Below are 22,066 nucleotides of genomic sequence, written 5' to 3'. Positions count from 1 at the left end.
ACCCTGTGTATCTCCACGCAGCGACTGATTCAGGCGTTGGTTCGTTCTTCCCTCTCTTACATGCATGGATGCATTAAAGGCGGATCGATCTGGCTCCTATTAATTTAAAGCTCCTACAAGGAACTTTTATATTGTTGATTTTTTATGTTGTTGATCCTGTGGACATAAGTGGTAGCTTCTACTTCTTCTTCTACCGCCTCATTTCAATGATTTCAAGGGGAATTCCAGGCATTAAGAATAATTATGAGTTAAGTTAAAGTTAAGTAGGGCCACTGTAGATTAAAACATTTAATGACATAAAATTTAAAAAAACTTGGATATTCTCTGAATTTGTTCTCTTTGTCTCCATTTTCCAACATGCTGTTAATCTCTGTTAATGTTGCCTGGAGAACCTGCTCCTGCCCACTAACTCCGCTGTTCAGCATCTTCTTCAGAATAAAAGTTTACACTGTTCCCCCAAAAGTTTCCTCGACAGCTTCACAGTAAATATCGAGCTTCAAACACACGACAGTTAGTTCACAGTAAACCCGTGCATAAACAGTCCGACGGACGCACTTTCATTGTCTCCCAGCTGCCTCTGTAACATCTGCAGCTCCTGATGGACCTCGGCCAGGGAGAAACCCACGCCCCCGTTGCCTTGGTAACGGGTTCGCAAGGTTGTAGGGTGAGGATGGAAGGAGGAGGGCGGAGGGTGGAAAGAGGGGGTAGAGGTGAAGCCTGGGGCTGGAGCTGGGAGGAGGAGGAAGTCCAAAGCAGAAGAATGAAAGACAGAAAATGGAAACAGGACAGAGGTGAATTCACAGCCTGGGTCACACTCGTGAGCCCATTCCTACCTGTCTGACTCTGCATGTCTGCGGGTTTGTGTGGCAAGCTGGGGCATTGCATGCTGGGACAGCTGAGGCAGGACTGGGCTCTGTGGGAGGAGGAGGTGGTGGATGGAGGGACAGACGGGTGACGTGACAGGGTGCCACTGTGAGAGTGGCAATCTGGGAATGAAAAGAGTCTGCTGTCACCAAAGGACCAGATGGAGGGAACAGACTGTGGACCAAAACACCTGAACAGGTGTGTGTGTGTGTGTGTGTGTGTGTGTGTGTGTGTGTGTGTGTGTGTGTGTGTCATATTTAACCAGCATGTAAAGATACTGCAGAGGTCATGTGACAAAAGTCTGCTGATATTCTCTATTTTTCCTGTATGTGTATCACAGCCTGATGTATCTTTGTGCTCCATTATAACACATCAGTGAGCCTCACTGAGTGTTCCTGTACTGTAGTTTATTTATATATCGTCCCGCTGACCAAAATACTCACTAGAGTATCAAATGTGGATTCATCCACCGCTAAAAATAGTCCCCAACAAATGCAATATTTTCCTGTTTGTTTGATAAAAAACATAAAATATATATGAGATTTAAAACATTAATCATCAAACAGCTATTCTCTATATAAAGATACAGAGTCACATGCTGTCTCACTCCCTCTGCCTGTGTTGAAGTTACGATGATCTGAAGATAAAAGGAGTGCTTCTGTCTCTGGAGTCTGGTGGAGAGTGATAGTGATATTACGGCTGTTTGTGGTTAAACTAAAGGTCTATCTCTGTAGGGATCCTTTCCATAATGCTGTCAGACACTGACAATAACAACCTGAGTCTGTCAGTGGAACAAACAACTACTGTTAGTGGAACAAACAACGACTACTGTTAGTGGACAGACTCTGATGGGTGCATTTGTCCCACAAGGATTAACATTAGCTTACTTTTTAGGCCTTTCTATGGATATTTTCACGTCTAGCTTTGTGAATTAAATGTTTATTTTGACCAAACCAGTGTTAGTGAATGTTGGAAAGACTAACAAAACGTTTTGATGAGTTTTATGTTAAGTCTGTTAAATTACAGGTTTTGTGAGTGGAGTCTGGTGGGCCGTAGTGCCCATAGTTGTGGTCTGAGATGCTGATGTTCTAGTGCGACATCTAGTGGCAGTGAGTTTTGTATAAAAAATATTTATATATTTGTGAGGAGTTTTTTAAAGATCTTTAGTAGGAGCCAATGGGCTTGGAGAGACACAGACATGTTTTGTTCTGGTTGTAGAATAACTGTACTGATTACGTCTCTCTCCACATACACCATTCAGGTACACTGAAGCTGGATGAGGGGCGTCATCGTCTCACCTGTGCTGAGTCTGGTAGAAGTCCGTGTTTCCTTCTGGCCGAGCTCGCTGGCAGCGTCCACGTCAGAGCAAAGCTCCAGGTCCTCGTTCGTGGATCCGTGCTCATCGGACACGTAGGAGATGCGATCTGATTGGTCGCTGGTGTCGGAGAGGGCGCGGCTGCTGCAGGGCGTGTCGGAGCGGTGATGATGGTGGTGATGCTGGTTGAGTTTGGCACGAAGAGACTCGATGACCTTGTCCTTCTGCTGCAGCTCCTTACTGAGCCTGAACACACACAGAGACACACACATACAGTCAGTCCATTTACTTTATAACAGACCAGCAGAATAAAACTGGGTGGGGAAAGTGAAAGACAAGTTTACCACCACTGGGTTGCCCTTGAGCAAACACTGACTAAAGAACTTGAACCATAGACCCATAAACCATGTCTGGAAACATACAATCCAGGTGTAAATCAGTCTAACTGTATTAGAGCTACGTGTATTTCTTCTGTAAAATCTGTAGAACTGAAAAAAAGCATCTTAACCGCAGCGAGAGGATCTGGGAACAGCTGCATTAGCTGCCTTGTGACTTAAAGGATAACGGGCATTAATGAGGAGCGATGTACCAGGTGTGTGAGTCACCTGCAGGCTGATCTGGACTGTCCCACAGAGGCTTTGCTGACTGCGTCGTGAAGCCTCTTAGTGACTTACACAGACGTTACACTGCATCACATCACACAGGTAATAACGCGGACTCATAATCGCTGACGCTGACATGAACGGGCAGACACCGAGAGGACTGACACGCTGACGAACAGTCACACAGTTTGCGTATGCAGTGAGTCGCCTACAGATGATTTAATTAACAGTGACGTGTTGGTGCACAGATGCTGGGGTGAAGGTCATTCATTTAAATCGATGACGTGCTGATACCCACACTCAATAAACACACACACACCCCCCGCTCTCCCCCATGTGGGAACACACAAACTTATGCACCAACCAGAAACCAGAAATTATTGACGGACGAGGTAACGTATTAAAGTTTTATTCACGTTCACTGACTTCCTTCCTCGCTCTCTGACGTATCCCGCGTTCACCCAGGAGTTATAGCGCAGAGGCAAGCAGGGAAACACACCGTTACCTACAGCAGTGGTTCTCTTAAGGGACAAATTTTCTATCATTGAGTAAACTGACTCATATTTTATGGATATCTCTTATTATATTAAGAACTGTACAATGAACCCAAATAATGAACTCAGTAACTACAAGACCTTTGTGTAAAACAAGTAATTTGCATGAATGTTGAGCAGATTTTTTCCTGTTTAGGGAACTTTTTATATAATTTTCTGTCTCTATTATGTATTTTTTATATATTTTTAATACTCACACACTTAATAGGCTTTTTCTTGTCCCTGACCTTTGTCCATTTCCTTTCCTTCACAGAAGTGAACCAGATGCTGATTAGAAGAGATTTAGGCCTACTGTGTAAAGGCATGTTTTAAAATCAAGAAGGCCCCAGGACCCCCCCACTAGGGGTCGCCAAAGCTTTATGGGGGTTCAACCAGGTTGGGAACCACTGACCATCACCACTACAAATCAAGGACATGGGGGGAGTTTGGATGGAAAGATCTGACCTGCTACTTACTTACTACTTACATAACACTTAAAATAAAGAATGAACAAACTGGTTCTATGGGAATAAAGAGGGAAAACATGCATGCTTTAATTCAAGACATCCTAAAATATGAAATAATACCTAAACAATGTAAATATATATCGGATATATAAAAGATTGTGATCAGGGCCGCCAGATTCCAAAAATAGAAAACTTCAAACCTCCCCATGTTTTGTATTCTGCCAGAGACAATGTTGGTCTAACACAGTGGTTCCCAACCTGGAGGTCGGGACCCCAACTAGGGTCTGCAAAAGCTTCACGGGGGTTTGCGAGGCTTTCTTGATTTACAGGGGTGTAAAAAAGCTTAAACTTAAATATACACAGCAGGCCATTATCTCAGCACTTTGTGAAGAAAACTGAATAAAATTGTTCTTTTTCAGGTTCAGACTTTTAGGATATACAAGTTATATTCAAACTATACTGAACAGCCTCGTCCTGCAAAGAGCTAAGAGAGAAGAAAACACAGAATTTGTCAAATGGGAAGCCTATTAAGTCTGTATGATTGTTAGAATAAATTAAAAGAAACAATACAGACAGAGAATTGTATAAAAAGTTCCTATAAATATGAGGAAATCTGATCAACATTCACAGGAAATAATCGCCTCAAAATTCATCCAAATCGCTCGTTTTACACGAAATCCCTGCAGTTATTATTGTGTTCACTGTTTGTATTCATTGTATTGTATAATACATTGAATATAATATGAAATATACATAAAATATAGAATAATGTCCTTAATAAAAAAGGTTGCGACCCCCTGCTCTGCTCTCTTCACTCACTATCACTGGATTTGTGGTCCAATATTGTTTTCACAGTAAAAACTACAACCTGTGTCTTCAGCCTGTAATAAAGAGGTTGCTGCATCGTGCACTAACACTCATACTGACTGCAGAGGATGCTTTAAGTGAGGAGCCTGAGTCAGGATGTGGTTAGCCTATAGCTTAGCTGGGTGCACAGGCTGGAAACAGCTCGTCTTACTTGTCGAGTTGTGTGAGCAGTGCTCTCCTCTCCCTGTCGGTGAGCTTCTTCAGCAGCAGCAGTTCTCTCTCCTGAGCCTTCCACTCCCACAGAGAGAAGGAGAACAGAGAGTCTCTGTACAGCGGGCTGCTTTTCGATAGCATGGCCTTCCACAAAGGAGCCATCAGCCCCCTTCAGCCCTCTCTGTTCCCCCAGCAGATGGCCCTTTGCTTGGGCTACTGACTGACCATCCCTCCCCTGTTGTCTCCGCTGTCTCTCTCAGACCCCTGGGTCGGTTAAAACTCTCTCCGGTGCGGTTTTTCCTTCCTCCTCTCCAGAGGTAACCGAGCGTGGCTCATTAGCTTTGCGGCCGAGGTCCTGATCCCAGAGTGACAGCAGGTACAGTAGCTAGGCAGAGCGTGAGCAACGGATAAAGGGATGGAGGGATGACTGAGCGTGTGGGCAACCAGGTGAAAAGCAGAGCAAATCCTCCGATTAGATTCAGGCTTCCCGGAGAGATTTTGTGTGGCTCCCTTCACACACACACACACACACACACACACACACAGTCCTGGGAGTGTGTTTGGCTCGGGACCACAGGTGGTAACCCAAATAAATCCCAAATCAGATTCTAAGGTAGGTGTGCAAGGTGCAGGCTGAAGACTGTTGATTCACACAGCAGATTGAAAGGATTTGTGCATTTGCTGCAACAACAAGATGACGTCCAAATGTCTGTGATCCGAGCACAGCAGACCCGTCAGATGGTTTGGACCAGGACCAGCTGCCAGCTCACAGTGCAGATCAAATAAAAGCACTGTTGGGAGATTTTACTCCAAAGCCTGAGATTGATTTAAATACTTTAAATACAAAAATGTTAATTATAATTAGCTCTTTGGTGAACAGAAAACAGACTCAGCTGCCTGAGGAGGCATGCAGCTGCAGTCTGGATCTCCTTCTTCTTCCTCTTTTCTTCCTCCTTTTTCCTGTCTTTGGTCCTAGAATGAGTCCATTTTGCAGTGATGTCTTGAATAGTTCCCCTCAAATCAAAGGAGAGCGTCTTATTACCTCTCTGGACACAACCTATCCCACCAGCAGCAGCAGCAGCAGTCCTGAGGCGGAGCTGCAGTGACGAAAGAGCAACACGAAGAGGGAGGAGAAGCAAAGAGGGATGAGTGTGTAAACGGACGTCCGGATCCCGAGGGCTCGTGTGTTCACGCTGCACTGGCCATCAGAGAAAGAGGGAAACAGAAGCTGAATGAATGATCAGCCACAAAGCCTCTGTCTTCTGCTTGTTTGTTGGTTTTCAGAGCACATCTGTCCATCTGCAGAAAACATGCAAACTTCCACTCTGATGGATGAATTCAAGATTTTACTGAAGGAAGCACCAGAAGAAAACTTTACATCCAGCTTCAGCTTGAAGAAAATACAAAGATGCTCAACAGCAGGCGGAGAAGAAGACAAAGTCAAGTCAAACCTGTTTCACATCCTCACAAATAAAGAAAATCCAGGTTTATGGTGAATAAAGATCAGAGCAGTGCTGGATGTTAGCACCATGTGCTGCTCCTGATACTCTGAAGCAAACTCCTCTCTCACTCTGTCTTCTCTCCCTCTCTCTCTCTCTCCCTCTCTCTCTCTCTGTGCGTTAGCTGTTCCTGACCTATTTCCTTCCCCATTGGAGGTCTTAATAACTTAACCTGATTAGAAGCCATGTCAACATGCCCCGAGCCCAACGCAGCCAGCACAAGCCTCAGTGCACTCACACTGTATATACACATACACACATATATATATACACACACATTTATCCAAGTAATGCATATTTAATTCAACTACAGTTAAAAGACTATTTGTTTTCACTGACACTTACAGTTTTATTTATTTAAGTGGCTTTACGCAGGGACAAACTGCTCGATACTATCACATAGTGTACAGTACATATTGTGTATCAGCTCGTTCCAGCTCTCCATTGAAGCCATATGAATCTGAGTGAAGTATTAAAGCTCCAGTGTGAAACATTGAGGAGGATCTAGTGAATAATCACCTGAAAATAAGAATATTTGTGTTTTCGTTACCTTAGAATGAGACGCTTTTAGTGAGTTTTAGTGAGTTTCGTGGCCATTGTAGTTTCTCCTACACGCTTGGAAAAAAGGCAGTATTCAGTTGGTTGCAATCTAAAACTTCACCACCAGATGCCACTAAACTAGTTTTAAAATTAAAATACTATAAAATAATTAAATAAATCGTTTTACACACATTTCCCCAAAATCCAGCCATGTTTGGTATGTTTGGAAACTTTGAGCTCTTCATAGTTTGAGATACTTCTGAGCTCCAATGAAAGCAGTACAATCTGTGAGGGGGGGTCTCTAACATGTGACCACAACCATTATTTTAATGGCAAATAATGCATTTTTTATGTAATGAGTTTTAATTCCGTTCACGGCTACTCTCTTACATTCTGCTGACTCCACGCATCCTCCCACACCTGCTTTCATATGTTATCAAAAAGGGCAGAATTCTCTCTCTCTCTCATGGAAAGCACATCTGTCAGGTTATTATTTATTTATCTCTGTCCCAACGTTAGTTATTTTAGAGACCTAGCTCAGGTTAGAACTGGAACCCTGTGTAGGTTTTTAATGACTGACCCACTGGTGAAGTTTACTCGGTTGGGACTACAAACACATTTTAAAACGTTGGTGATTTAACCAAAGCTCGCCTTTATCCTTCAGTAAGTGATAATAGTGTAATATTGTACTCCCAGGTGTGCTTATTGTCTCCATCCATAATACTACAGAACAGATTTGCCAGATAATAAAGACACTGGTTAAAATCTTGGTTCTAGTTCAGTATTGAAAAATAAATGCTTCCTTCGTGCTTCAAGCAAGCGTGCCTTTGTCTGTCTGCACATAACGATGTTAATCTTGCTTTAGCGGTTATGAGATATCCTTAGACACATTCTTTAAACGTGTTTGTTGATATAAAACTGGGTTTCGTTCAAAGCAAGTAACATCAAAACATCATTTTATAAGTCAGGGTTGTTATTTTCTCTATCTTTTCATGCATCATCGCCACAGTCTTAGTGTGAATTAAGTTAATGTATATGTTAATGGACAGGATACAACCCCTCCACACACACACACACACACACTGGGTGTACACTCAGAGAGGGACAGTGGAAATGAGATGACTGTCGCAGAAAACACACTCGATAATTCTCCTTCACATCTGGTCGGCCATCTGCGCTGCAATATTAGATTACTGCAGGCCTCTCTCTCTCTCTCTGTCTGCCTCTATGTCTCTCTGTGGGCATCTCTAATTATTCACAGAGCATTGTTTGTTTGACCCGACACTCACCTTTCTCCACCCAACAACAACAGCTTTAAAGGATCATAAAGGCTTTTGTGCAGTTAAAAGTTCATAAACTGTGATTTGCTTTTCATTAACTCAGGTTACGAAACAGAATTAAGTGTCGTGATACAAGTGAGTGAACATTCAGGACGTTCATCACTCATCCAGAAGAGATGGCCACATGCTCCCGGGCTGTATCTGCAATATTCATAAAAAAAAAAAAAGGGGGGCTTTATACATTATACAGCACTTGAGGAGCTTTAATTAGTCAAGCTTTATGGGCTGTTTTTCAAACTTTAACTGAAGAAATAGTTCCAAAAAAACTGTTTATTCTGAGGTTTTTGGATAATTTTGAGTAACTGTGGGAAAATCTTATGAACATTTTCCATCTTGAGAGGCACATTTAAGAAAAGATGTCCTCAATACTTGTACAGGCTGATCTGTACTTTAAAGTCCTTTAAAGACTTTAAAGATAATTGTATTTTATCTTCATCAAAGGATCACACCAGTGTTTCTGTACGTTTGTGACAAATCATTCATACTGTAAAATCTCAAAAAGTTATTATTCCTAATTTATCCTGTTTTATGAGCATATTTTATCATATTTTAGTACAATGTCTCCGTTTTCTGTTCCGCTCTTGTTTGAATTTGCTGCTGATGCAATTCAAACACATCCTCTCAGCTGTTTATGTCCCACATGAAACCAAACTCAGTGTAACCTGTGGTCTTTTCCTGAACCTAACCAAACTGCACTTTATTTTGAAAGCACAAGTACGTGTTGCACTGTCATGCCTAGGCGAGGTAAAATGTGGTATGGTATGGTAAATAATATGGTTCCCACAGCCCCGATATACAATCACCTTAAAAAGTAATTGTGCCAAAAAGTTTACTCATTACTCGTCCATGAGACACAGAGCAACATGATCATCCCACTGCAACGTAAGTCCAATTCCCACAAAACCAAAACCAGCAGCTAAAAGAGGCTAAAAGGCTCCGTGAAAGTGCTCAGTTGGTTGGGTTTGTCACTATGAACAGCACCTTTCACATTACACATGGCAATCTGATTTATTACAAGTATAAAGATATTAATTAGTGGAAATTTAAAGGCTGCACGACATCATTCCTGTAGCCAACCCTTTAGCTCCTCTCCTGTTAAAGCAGCACACTGTTATTGGAATAAATAAAGAATCTACAGCACAACTTTAAACTTTTTTGTTCCTCTTGTATAACCGTTTGTCCTGATGTCACTTGTGCTGCCCTTTTGTTTCTCTCTTCTTTCGTCCCCTCATCATCCCTCTCTTCCTCTTTTTTGCCGTCCGCCTAATTAGCCGACCAATCGACCGGACAGTTAAGGTCCTCGCTCGGACGTCAGCTGTCCCCCGCCGGCCACGGCTCCCCGGCAAGAAACTAATGAGTTGTATAGTTTGGATGAATGTTTGGTGGTGGAGGGCGGCCGCGGCTCTGCCCCCGCAGCAATGTGACGTCAGAGCAGCTTCCCTGACGCCGGCGGGCCCAAACGAGACGGCCCGGCCAGCTGCAACCAGTGGCGGGAAATAAGAGCTGACACACTGTTTGAATGCTGACTGCTAGTAAATGAGTAGCCACTGTTCAGACGGTGTTAATATGTGGTGGTTTTAAAGTAAGATCAGTAAGAACCATAAGGAAATAGATTCAGAGAGTTTATCTGTGCCCTTGTGGTAGTTACACATCCATCCAGCCCCCCCATCCCCCCTCCCCCCATTAATAATTACCCAATTAGCTCTGTCATCAATCATCAAGTGAGATCATCGCTCATTATAGAGCGAGCATCTGATTGTTCTGCCCCGAGGAGCCCGAGAGTCACGCAGCGATACTTTCCACTGACCGACCGACACAGAGCCTGCACGCACACACACACACACACACACACACACACACACACACACACACACACACACACACACACACACTGACCGGATGGCGAGCAGCTCTGTCTTCTCATCTGGATCTTCGGGGTGATCTCCTGTTGGAAGAGAAAGAGCATTAATGTGATTAACTCTTTACACTCAGTTACACTTCAAATCAATCAGACAGTCTGAGACTCCGTATGTTGGTAAATAATGAAGTTAAAGATCCATGTGTTACGACCAGTGGTTCCCGACCTTCTTTGTTTAAGGGATCTATTTTAAGGATATTTCACATTATATTCAATTCAAATCTTTTTTAACAATCATACAAACTTCTTTTTTGACAAATTCAACATTTATACTAAGTAAGTAAGTTTGTATCTCAATAATAATCTAAACTTTAACAATTTCACTTCACGTTTTAGTTAGAAATGAATGAAATCTATTCTTCTTACACCCTTTAAAATGAAGAAGGCCTCACAATAATATGTGTTTGATACGTTTTACTGGAAAATACCCAGTATAATTTCCACAATAAAATCCTTAAAAAAATCATTTAAATAACATCATTTTAATCTCAATGAGGATTTCCTGATGAAGGGTTTAATTAAATAATGTGAATATTGATCATAGATTAGTTTTTCCACAATTATCCGCCTTTGTTATTCATTTATTTATTTTTTAACAATTATAAATATTTAATAGGCAATCAAAATTTTAAACTAATATTATAATTTCCACACTAAAGTCCTTAAAAAGTCATTTAAAAAACAAATTTTTAATCTAAATGATAATTCCACTTTCAGCAGCTGACTGTGAAAACATCCTTCGAGTGTCAATCATCATTCAAACATCATTCAAACATCATTCAAACTTCATTCAAACATCACGCCGTAGGAACACTGAGGGGACGACTCACGTCCGCTGATCTTGGCGCAGACTCGCTGTGCCAGAGCGCCGCTCTGAGCCAGCTGGTCCCGGAAGCTCTGGCCCATGTAGTAGTCGATGTCGTTGGCCCTCAGCAGCTCCTCGAAGGCCTTGGTGGTGTCTCCCAGGTGCTGGGTGAGGATGTTGCACACCCCCCGACCCTCCCTCAGCCGCTGGCGGAGGTGAGACAGCTCTCTGGCCTGAGTCTGGATCAGAGTGTCGAATTTACTACAAAGAGACAAAAACACAAATTAGTGTTAAATAAAGTCGCCACGAAGATCTGTGAACCTTTCAAATGGATGGACCCCTTTTATTTATTCAAGGATTTAATTCCACCAAACCAGAGTTGGTGATTGTTGGAAACACTAACAGAGACGCTTTTAATGAGTTTTATTCTGTTTCTGTTCACTTTAATGAAGTTACGATGATCTGAAGGTAAAATGAGTGTTTCTGTCTCTGGAGTCTGGTGGAGAGTGATAGTGATATTACGGCTGTTTGTGGTTAAACTAAAGGTCTATCTCTGTAGGGATCCTTTCCATAATGCTGTCAGACACTGACAATAACAACCTGAGTCTGTCAGTGGAACAAACAACTACTGTTAGTGGACTTTAATGGGTGTATTTTAACCCAAGGATTAGTGTTAGATTACGCTGCGGCCCTTTCCATGAGTATTATTAGTTGTTGTCTGCAGTTTTGGTGAGTTTCAGCTGCTTTCTGTCTCATTGTTTTGGTCTGAGATGTTCGTGCTCTAGTGTGACCTCCAGTGGAAACTGAATTTCTAATATAAAACCACTAAACACACACTCGGTGGGCACTGCCGATGAATGCTGGGCTCAGGACTCCACACGGGGTCTGTAACAGTAATCAGCCACTGAATGACGGCGCTGAAGCTCCACTGCAGCTACAGTCTGGTCACACATGGCAAACGGGACAGCGTGTTCCCGACCTCGTGTTAGTTAATCCCCTGCTGACTGTCAGGTCAGCTGAGTTTACACAGAAACATCTGCGGCTACGCTTGATTACCACAGAGTGACACTGACGGAGACTGACGCCACGTTTAATGCCTGCAGTGATTAATGGATCACACATCTGCACTGTACAGTCCTCCTTCACTTTATCTGAATCAGAGCAGCACACCACTGCTTTTATATGGATATACTGTCAAATCTTTATTTCAAATGCAAAGAGAAACACTTATTTCTCCTGTTTTAGAAGCTTTTTATCATATTTTAGTATTTTAGACGTCTCCTTGTTTTCCTCAAAGTTTTGCTTTGATAAATAAATAAATAAATAAAGAAATAAATAAAGTTTCCATTAATGCAATAACAGTCTTGTGACCACTCTTCCGCACAATTATTATAGTTTTATAGTTTTCAATAGTTTTTATTTCAGTTTAGTTTCCAGACTGATGTGTTTTCAGATTTTTTCCATTTTTAAAAAGTTTAGTTTTAGTTTATTTATTACAATATGGGGAGTATTTGCCTCCTTATACTTCTTGTGTTGACAAATTGGACCAAACTGACAAAGACAAAGATTCACTAAAATGTTTTCACACCTTGTTTTCAGGTTTGTTTTATTTAACTATAATAGCTTTGTTCTGCTGAAATCACTTTCTCTTTTATAGCAGAATTAATGTTTTCATTCATTTATTATTTCTGATCGCTTCCACATATTTTTGTTCAATGAAACTGAACCCTTCCGGTACAGATGTTTCTCAATCCCTCCTTTTTCTGGTTGGCTTTTATTGTGAAACAATGTCCAGGAAGTGCAATGAAACACCACAATGAATCAGATTTACTGCTAATGTATTAATTATTTAATAATTAACTTTATTATTAAGTTATTTAGAATTTGAACTTTTTGTCTTAACATTTGTTTTATTTTTTAGTTGTGTTTCTATATAAAGATGGAACTTATTCTCTGCTCTATGTCTGTGTATTTATATATGTACATATATGTCTGTGTATTTATATATGTACATATATGTCTGTGTATTTATATATGTACATATATGTCTGTGTATTTATATATGTACATATATGTCTGTGTATTTATATATGTACATATATGTCTGTATATTTATATATGTACATATATGTCTGTGTATTTATATATGTACATATATGTCTGTGTATTTATATATGTACATATATGTCTGTGTATCTCCTGTCGCTCACCCCGGCCAGGTGGCAGACTTTCCGTCCTCACTGACAGACTTTTTGCCTCCCTTCCTCAGCTGGTCCTCCAGTGCGTCCACACGGGACACCAGAGCCTGCAGGCCCTTGTCTGGGTGAGGGTGCCGGGGGGAAGCCAGGGGCCCTCCGTCGGATGACTGCCAGCCCTCGTCGTCCTCCGCCCCGCTCTGGGAGGGTGAAGCCTGGAAGGACCAGTTGACCTTGCGGGGCGTGGAGGGCGTGCAGTCGCTGGATGTTGAGAGGGAGCGGAGCCGGCTCTGGAGGCCGCGGATCACAGCCTGAGAGCGGGACAGCTGGGAGCGAAGGTCCTCGACGAGGCGCTGCAGGGACGACTCGTCTCCATCGCTCTGGGTGGCGGCGGTGGTTTTAGTGAAGGTGGAGCTGCTGCTGCTGCTGTTGGCGGGCCACCACTGGGAACCACAGTCCAGAGACGTACACATCTCCAGGTCATCAAACTCTGTGAGGGGACACATTCATGTCAGATCTTTATAAGGGTTGTGCACACATATTCTGGACTGTTAGAATATAGATACAGAAAGAAAAGTGATCATCTGAAGTACTGTCATTGTGCAGAGACATTTTATAATGTAGTGCTGAGGGAATGTGAGGACTTTGCTTCCCTCTGGTGGTTTTAAGATGTTATTACAACAACAGGAAACAGACTGATATTGAACATTAGTACAGTGTTTAGTTGTTTTCACTGTCTTTGTGTCATTCAGCCCTCAGACGTACCCGGGCTGCTGGTGTCTTCCCTCTCGGCCTCGTTCTCGCTGCGGCCGCAGGTCTCGTAGCCCAGGTCCTGCAGGTCCACCTGGATCTGCTTACTGTCCTGCTGCACGGAGGTCTCCGCTGCAGAGACAAGAATGAGCTTTACTCCAGTGTTGAAAACAGATTACAGATTATTTAGACATTATTGAGACATATAACACTTTATATACAATCTGAATAAAGTAACACAGTCTTGTTTCTGGGGAATGAGTCTTATTTTTGTCAATAAAATAATCTTATCAAGCATGTTCTGCATCAGAATCTGGTTTTAAGAAAATCTATCTGTGTCTTAATAAGATATTCCAGCTAATATTGAGGTGGATTTAACCAGGAACATCAACGGTTGCATAATATCCCAGCAGAGGAACCAGATTATTGTCCTTATTTTCAGAGTAAGAGCACTCACACAAACTCAGTTTCCCAGTGTTGGAGATAAGCAGCTGTTTAGGTTTTCATTATTTTAATAATGATAAAAATAAGAATGTTTCTGGTTCATTTAACACAAAGTCACTTATTGTTATGATGCTGTTTGAAGAAAATGTGTCTTATTGTAAGTTTTGCTAGTTATGACTCTTAGATTAAAAAGGTACAAATTCTTAAATTCAGCTCAATAAAGAGACAAAAATACTTATTTTAATAACACTTTTGGCATTTTCCCCAGTTTTAAGGCCGATGACAGTCTTTCAGTGTCTCGATAACATTGTCCGACCCCACTGGCAGATGACAATGACAATGTGATTCTATTTGAGGATATTGGTTGTGTGTCGGTGGGCGTGCGCACTCACTGAGCAGCTCTCTGTAGTCTTTGAGCTGCTCGGCCTGAGCCTGCACTGTGGCTTCAGACACCATCAGTCTCTCCCTCAGCTCCTGGCTCTTCTGCTGCAGACGCACCGTCTTCTCGCTCATCACGGCGCCCTGCTGCTGGCCGGCCGACGCCTCGCCATCTGTACCGACCTGGAAGGAATAAAGAAACTGTTTTTTAGGATGGTTTTATTGTTATATAGAGCTACTATCTCTGCGGGGGGGGGGTCCTCTACCTGTGAGGAGCTGGGGACGAGGCGCAGCGTCTCAGGCCTGTTGGCTGTCTTCTTCCTCTCGTCACTCATCTGGATGTTGGTCTGTGACAGAGTCAGCTCGCCGTCCCAGGCGTCCCACAGCTCAGAGATATCCTCTTCTTCCTCCTCCACCCCTTCTATGGTCACATCCAGCTCCTCCTCCTCCTCCTCCTCCTCCTCCTCCTCTTCGCCGTCTAGCACCTTCTGTCCCTCGCTCTGTTTCCCGCCGGGCTGCAGCCCTTCAGTCAGCTGAAGCTTTAAATCTCCGTTCTCCGCTCGCAGGCTGAACAGAGCTTTCCTTTAAAACAGACGGGCATTAATGACCTGCTGCCCTCTAGTGGACCAACAACTGCGTCATGCATCTTTAAGTTTAATGGAGACGTTTCCGGTTATTCTGTGTTCTTCTTATTGTCAACACACGTTAGCTCGTCTCTCAATACTTTCACTTCCTGTCTGTGGCTCCTCCCTTCCTAAGCCCCGCCCCTTTTGCCAAGCGCTCCAATAACATTTGAGCGAACCTCGTCAACTTCCTCCTTTCCTGTGCTGAGATATGCTACGTGCTAAGCTAATCTTTATCGCAAAGACAACCACATTTTGAAGATAAGTCAGTTTGTGAGTTTCCTGTGATAGCAAAGGTTGATCACAGGAGTAGTTTCCACTGATTGAAATATAAAACGTGACCACGGCTTTCTCCTTTAAGTGACCGTCCTACCTCATCTGTGACAGAGAGGAGAAGCCGGCCTTCTCCAGCTGAGCCTTCAGCTCTCCCAGCTCTCTCTCCACCGCCCTCTTCTGCTCCACCAGCTGTTTGACCTCCATCAGTCCCTGACCTTCGAATAACAGATCCTGGGACGGAGCCTTTCCTGTTCCTCCAGAGCCCTGTTCACACAGACAGACAGACAGACAGACAGACAGACAGACAGTGTGCCTGAAGTTTTAGTAATGAGCCCGAGAAGTGTAACTTTCTATACAAAGTGAAGTAAAACTAAAGTTCTGTTACTGAATGCATTCTTATGAAGACAATCTGTCTCCTGCCTTCATTTAGTTTGAAATGTTGCACCAAGAACTCTTTTAGAGGGAATTTAAATATAATTCAAATATACTCCATTCAATCCTATTCAGACAAATCAACCTGAAACTCTAAATATAAACTCCAAAAATAGATAAATCATCAGAATTTTCAGAATAAAAGTATACAACAAGGCTACCAGAGAACACAGATATATAGATTGTATTGTGATTTAAGGGTATAAAACTATTAAAATCACCTATTAAAGAACTATTAAAGCTCTCTACTGGATTCAAACTCCACATTATAAACCCAGAAGACCTGTTTCTATTAATAAAACAGCTTCAGTAGTTGAACTCTGAGCTTCAGACGTGTTCGTACCTTGGACTCATCTTCATCAACGCTCTCAGTGTACTCGCTGTTCAGATCGTCCTCGTCTTCGTCCTCCGAGCTCAGTTCTGAAAAAAACAAACAATTAGATCTGTGTCATGATGAGAACTTCTTTTACGTTTCTGTTTCCTGAGTGCAGTTCAGCAACCGTCACACTGTCCACTGTCCACTGTCCACTGTCCCACTGTCCACACTGTCCCACTGTCCCACTGTCCCACTGTCACACTGTCCACACTGTCCACTGTCCACTGCCCACTGTCACATTGTCCCACTGTCCACTGTCACACTGTCCACACTGCCCACTGTCCACTGTCACACTGTCCACTGGCCCACTGTCCACTGTCACACTGTCCACTGTCCACTGTCAGACTGTCCACTGTCCACTGTCCACACTGCCCACTGTCCACTGCCCCACTGTCCACTGTCCCACTGTCTACTGTCCACACTGCCCACTGTCCACTGTCCACTGTCACACTGTCCCACTGTCTACTGTCCACACTGCCCACTGTTCACACTGTCCCACTGTCCCACTGTCCCACTGTCCACACTGCCCACTGCCCACTGTCACACTGTCCCACTGTCCACTGTCCACTGTCCCACTGTCCACACTGTCCACTGTCCACTGTCCACTGTCCACACTGTCCACTGTCACACTGTCACATTGTCCACATTGTCACACTGTCCACATTGTCCACTGTCCACTGTCCACACTGAATACACATCGGGTTGTTTCTGGAAGAGCTGCTCACATTGTTCAGTCTTCATTATCCCATATTAGTCTTTAACTGTAGGCTCATATAAACAGCTCGTATAGTTCACTGTATGATGGTCACTATGTGTCATTAACTGCACTTTATTGTTGTAAACTTCTCTGTGCACAATAAGAGACAAACTGAAACTGCTGAAAGGGACGGGATTTATAAAGATTAAGATGTTTAAACAGAGGATTGTGGGTAATCTGCGCTGAGGAAATGAACAATGAGCTGTATGTAGGGTTGTAAAAACCCGATTTACTGAATGAATGAATGAATTTAGTCTCATGTCATTGCTGTAGAGGACAGTGAAGTCACACCTCAGAGCTGTTTCTGTGAGTTTGAGGGATTTTAACAACCTGAGGAGGAGCTTTATTCCCATAATTACACATTTAATTAAATTAAGGTCTGATTCAGATATTGTTTATTATTCAGTATTTACTGTATATTCGACTATTTTAGGCAAAGAAATTAAGCTAAAATAAAATTATGTTTCACCACCAGATTTAATTAATTATATAATTTATTTAATTAAATAAAAAAAGAATATGAGTTGAAAAATGTTTTAAGCAGTCAATCATTTCTTATAAGAACTGATTGATACACATACACTGTAAAACTCTGACCTATAAGCTTTTGTTGAGGTAATTTACTTTTCTTATTTAGAAAAACTTGTTAAGCTATAAAACCTTCATTATAGTGCTTGAATGAATAAAATAGGGCAATTAAAAATGTTAAATTATTAGTTTTTTTTATGGTTTTTTTAAATATAGTTTGCTAAACTAAATTATTATTAGTTTATTTAAAAAAATGTGTTTGAGTTTAACGTATTAAAAATAATAATGAGGACAGTTGTCTTGAAAAGTTTTATCTTCTTTTTTACAGTATATTGCAATATATTTTGTTGTTTGATATTTATCAATTCTCAAAAACACTATTGATTTTTGTGTTTAAACCGTCAACCGTTGTGTGAGCAGATCACTGTTTGTGTTCTTTATAGTTTTCCTAAAAGTCTATAAATACAATGTTTATATATTTATATATAAATCACAGTATATTGCCCTGCTTACAATATATCACAATGTATGGGCTGGTAACCTCTGTAGTGTGATACATATAGTCTTTCCAATACAAAGCTTTAATTTCTTGGTGAATTTGGATTTATTTTAAAGAATTCTGAGTTTACAGACTGAAAACGAGGCCTTTTTCTTATTTTATGTGTTGTTTTCTGGAGCTGCTGTAACAAGCAAACTTTCCCCAGCGTGGAATCAATAAAGTCTATCGTATCTTATCCTATGCTTATATTTTGTATGCTGATGAACTCACATTCAAATGTGTGTAAAGTGTGTTATTCATATAATTATTGTGTATTTTTGGGGCTTCAGTCGGACACAAATCCACACAGCAAGGAGGAGAAAACTTCAGTTTCTGTGTGAAGGGTTTGTTTTTGGTGATTGAGTGAGAACATATATGTGTTGATATCATATACAGTATGTCTATAGAGGAAGTAATAAAATAACTGCCATCTGACATAATGCACTGATAACTCTGACTGTAACTACGTTCAAGGCACTTTATTTTTACCATCACTATTATTATTATTCATTTATTTTATGCAGGTTTAATTAATATAAGGGGAAGACTGTGTGTGTTTGTCTGTTTCACTCCTCTTTGTATTTTGAACTTTATAAATATGAGATATAGTAACGTCTGTTATGATCTGTTGTTCTTTCAAAAATATAATATGAACCATGATAAGCACCTTAAATCATAAATTCATGACGTAAGGTTTATTTATTAAACAGCTCGATTACATGTTTGAAAATGTATAAATAAAATATAATATCTGATTGTTTATAACTATAATGAGTCACATTTCTTCAGTTTTAAGATCAATAATTAGAAACATTCATACTTACTGTGCTCCAGTGTGACACTCTTTATGATCATATTCATTAATATTGAACCACAGCTGACGGTTGCTGAATTGCACATAAAGTCTCATAAAACCGCAGAAGCAAACTCACATTTAAATAAATGTAAGCATCCATTAAACTACGTATACGGGATCATAATCACATGAAAGCAACGTGGAATGTGCTCGTATTGTAACACAAAGCGTGAGTTCAAACAGTGTACAGCATTCAAAAACTCATTCAAGCTGCGGGACGTGCAAACACTGACACACACGTGAGGGAATATATCATCACTGGTGTACGTGAGCAGATATTATGGTGAAATACAGAACAATTACAGCACCATTTCACAGTAAATGATGCTTGGTATCAAACAAAACAGAAAATATGTTGAGGAGGAAGCAGCTGAAAGGAAATTCAGGTTAAACTGCATTGAAACATTTACAAAAAAGTAAATAAAATACATTTTCCATCTATTTCTGAATTAGCCAGATGAATTAAAGCTGCAGTAAGTAACTTTTATAGAAAAATGGACACTTTGTTTTTAAATAAAAGTTACCTACTGCATCTTTAACATTGTTCCAAAATGACAAAATGATTAAAAAAACATGTTCCATTTACAAAATGAATTAAAAAAATTATAATTATAGCTATTTTCAGACTTTCAGGAATCAGTTTTAATAATTGAATGTGAATTAAGATGAAAATCAGTAAAGTAATTATTAGTATGTATGAATTATTTGATGTATTTTATTTTATTTTGTTTTCGGTTGTATTTTGGAATAGGACCTCCACCGCCCTCTAACAGAGAGTACGTCGATATTTCCTTCAGTATACCCAACCCCTCAACAAGAGCCTTGCTGTTTGTGCACAAAATAAAATGGTTTCTGTTCTTTAAGCCTTTCAATTACAGTCAGAATGATAGTGAACCACTGACACACAAACAGGGTTCCTTTCGCCTTCTTAAGATCTTTTTTCACTGTTTTGTTTTCTATGTTCTCCTGGTAAAAAACAGGTAACAGCTGCAGTGAATGTGGGATCTTAAAACACACAGAACTGTGAAGCTTTTTGCTTTCAAACAATGTAAAGTTTGTTAAGTTTGAGTGAACATTTAAAGGACCAGTGTGTTGGATTCAGTGGCATCTAGTGGCTCTATTCTGACGTAATGTTACACACTGGACCTTTAACCCCATGCCAAGAGGTAAAACAATCCTGCTGCTTGTTGAGGGGTTTTAAACATCTCATTAATCAAACAGAACACCATTCAGTGTTTAGAAGCGTGCAGGCGGGCTCGGTTAGTCCGTCACCATCACTGGTTACAATACAAAAATGTTCAGTTAGTATTTACACCCGGCACAAAGACCACCACCAGCAGCAGGACGCTGCACTCTGAGCCCCACACCGCGGTAAGGGCCCCCCCCGGCCGCTGCTGTTACAGATACTGTCCCATGCTTCTCTGATGCCCACCTCCAAACTCAGGCTGCCTGCTGTTGGGCCGGTCGCGGCCCGGGATGGGGCCTCTGACTGGGGGACCGTCCTGCTGCCCCAGGCTCTCCCTCAGCTCCTGAAGCTCCTGGGTCAACCGCTCCACCAGCGGGAGACCTGAGGGCTCCACCAACTGCCTCTGGAAGTCCTGCAGGACACATATACGCACACATGCATTAATAAGAAACAGAAAATGCTGGTTTAATAGAGGATGAAACACTAACACTGACCCTGATGATCTCCTCCTTCACATGCAGGGTCCTGGTGAGGGAGTCCACCCTGGTAGCCTGACTCCAGCTCAGCTCCTGGCTCTCCTTCTCCCTCCTCAGAGCCAGACGCAGCTCCTCCTGCACGGCCTGGAGCTCCACAGCCAGGTCCGCTCCAGGATCAGGCCTCGATCCGACAGCTGAGCTCAGCTGCCTGCGGAGCTCCTGGAGCCTCGCCGTCTGCTCGGTCATCACCTCCCCGTGGCGGCTCGCGGAGTCCTGCAGGGAGATTGTTGTCAGTTTATCCATACAGGACTTTATTCTGGACCTGTAAGAACCTCTACACAGCTCCTCTGCTCTACCTGGATGTACTGGTCCCTGGAGCCGATGGTTCTGAGCAGACCCTGCACCTGCTCCTGGTGCTCCTGGGCCTGGTGTGTACGGTCGGCCAGCACTTCCTGGAAGAGGCGGTCTTTGAGCTGGAGGCGGACCTTCAGCTCCTCCAGGACGTCGCTGGGAGCAGATTGGATCTGAGCCAGTACGGAGCAGCGCAGGTCCTACAGAGAAGAAACAGATAAATAATCTGTAATACGTTTAAATTTAGATTCGACTAGTCTGAAAGAAAAATGTGTGAACAGTATGCTTTTATTTTGAAATATTCCTTTAATCACAATTACACTACGGCTGCAGACACAGTGAAAGAGAGCTGAAGAACAGATCACAGCCGATATTACATCACTTCCTGTGTGTACCTGGGCTTCCTGCGTGCGAGCGTGCAGCGCCGCCTGCAGCTGACCGATGATGGCGTCTCTCTCTCGAAGGATGCGGCTCTGTCTCTCTTCGCTGTCCTGCTGCTGCCGCTGGACGTTCCTCCAGGCGTCGCACACCTGCTCCAGCTCCAGAGCCTTCCCTCGCACCAGCACCTCGAGGCTCTGACACACACACACACACACACACACACACACACACACACACACACACACACAGCCGTCAGTGAGCGGTGGAGGTGTGACGGTGAGAGCGACCGGAAGTGCGATCTGTGGGTTCTTACCGTGATGGTCTCCTCGTTGTTGGCCAGGACGCAGCGCTGCCTCTCCAGGTCTCTCTCCTTCTCTCTGAGCAGCAGCTGAAGCCGACGAGCCTCCTCCTCTTTCTCCTCCACGCAGCGGAACTTCTCGTCCACCGCTCGCTGCACGAACAAAGGTTCAATCAATCAATTCAATGGTTTTATATATCTAATTTAACCGTTCAGAGAGCTCCTTACTGACACTTTTATTGAGGAATCCCTGAGCACGCGGCGGCAGACGGCGACTCACTCACTACGTTCACAGTCTGTACCAAAGTATTTAAAATG

The 22,066-nt window shown here is 42.3% G+C and overlaps 1 protein-coding gene across 1 annotated transcript in view; it reads right to left on the bottom strand.

The window, feature by feature from the left end:
* The window catches only part of pde4dip (phosphodiesterase 4D interacting protein), a 94,567-nt gene that overhangs the window by 9,452 nt on the left and 63,049 nt on the right, over nt 1-22,066 (bottom strand). The window contains exons 16-31 of the mRNA XM_051375727.1: nt 21,764-21,901; nt 21,465-21,644; nt 21,075-21,269; nt 20,737-20,991; nt 20,489-20,654; nt 16,345-16,421; nt 15,667-15,833; nt 14,937-15,252; nt 14,685-14,853; nt 13,864-13,980; nt 13,114-13,588; nt 10,929-11,164; nt 10,077-10,125; nt 2,163-2,425; nt 834-986; nt 556-729 (exon numbers count right to left, since the gene is read on the bottom strand). Coding sequence (XP_051231687.1) covers nt 556-729; nt 834-986; nt 2,163-2,425; nt 10,077-10,125; nt 10,929-11,164; nt 13,114-13,588; nt 13,864-13,980; nt 14,685-14,853; nt 14,937-15,252; nt 15,667-15,833; nt 16,345-16,421; nt 20,489-20,654; nt 20,737-20,991; nt 21,075-21,269; nt 21,465-21,644; nt 21,764-21,901 — 3,130 coding nt within the window. The remainder of the gene's footprint in view (nt 1-555; nt 730-833; nt 987-2,162; nt 2,426-10,076; nt 10,126-10,928; nt 11,165-13,113; nt 13,589-13,863; nt 13,981-14,684; nt 14,854-14,936; nt 15,253-15,666; nt 15,834-16,344; nt 16,422-20,488; nt 20,655-20,736; nt 20,992-21,074; nt 21,270-21,464; nt 21,645-21,763; nt 21,902-22,066) is intronic.

The sequence above is a fragment of the Dicentrarchus labrax genome, unplaced genomic scaffold (genome assembly GCF_905237075.1).
Source record: "Dicentrarchus labrax unplaced genomic scaffold, dlabrax2021, whole genome shotgun sequence".
In the NCBI taxonomy this organism is placed as follows: domain Eukaryota; kingdom Metazoa; phylum Chordata; class Actinopteri; family Moronidae; genus Dicentrarchus; species Dicentrarchus labrax.
Note: the sequence above shows the minus strand (reverse complement) of the source record. Positions and strands in the feature narration are given on the sequence as shown.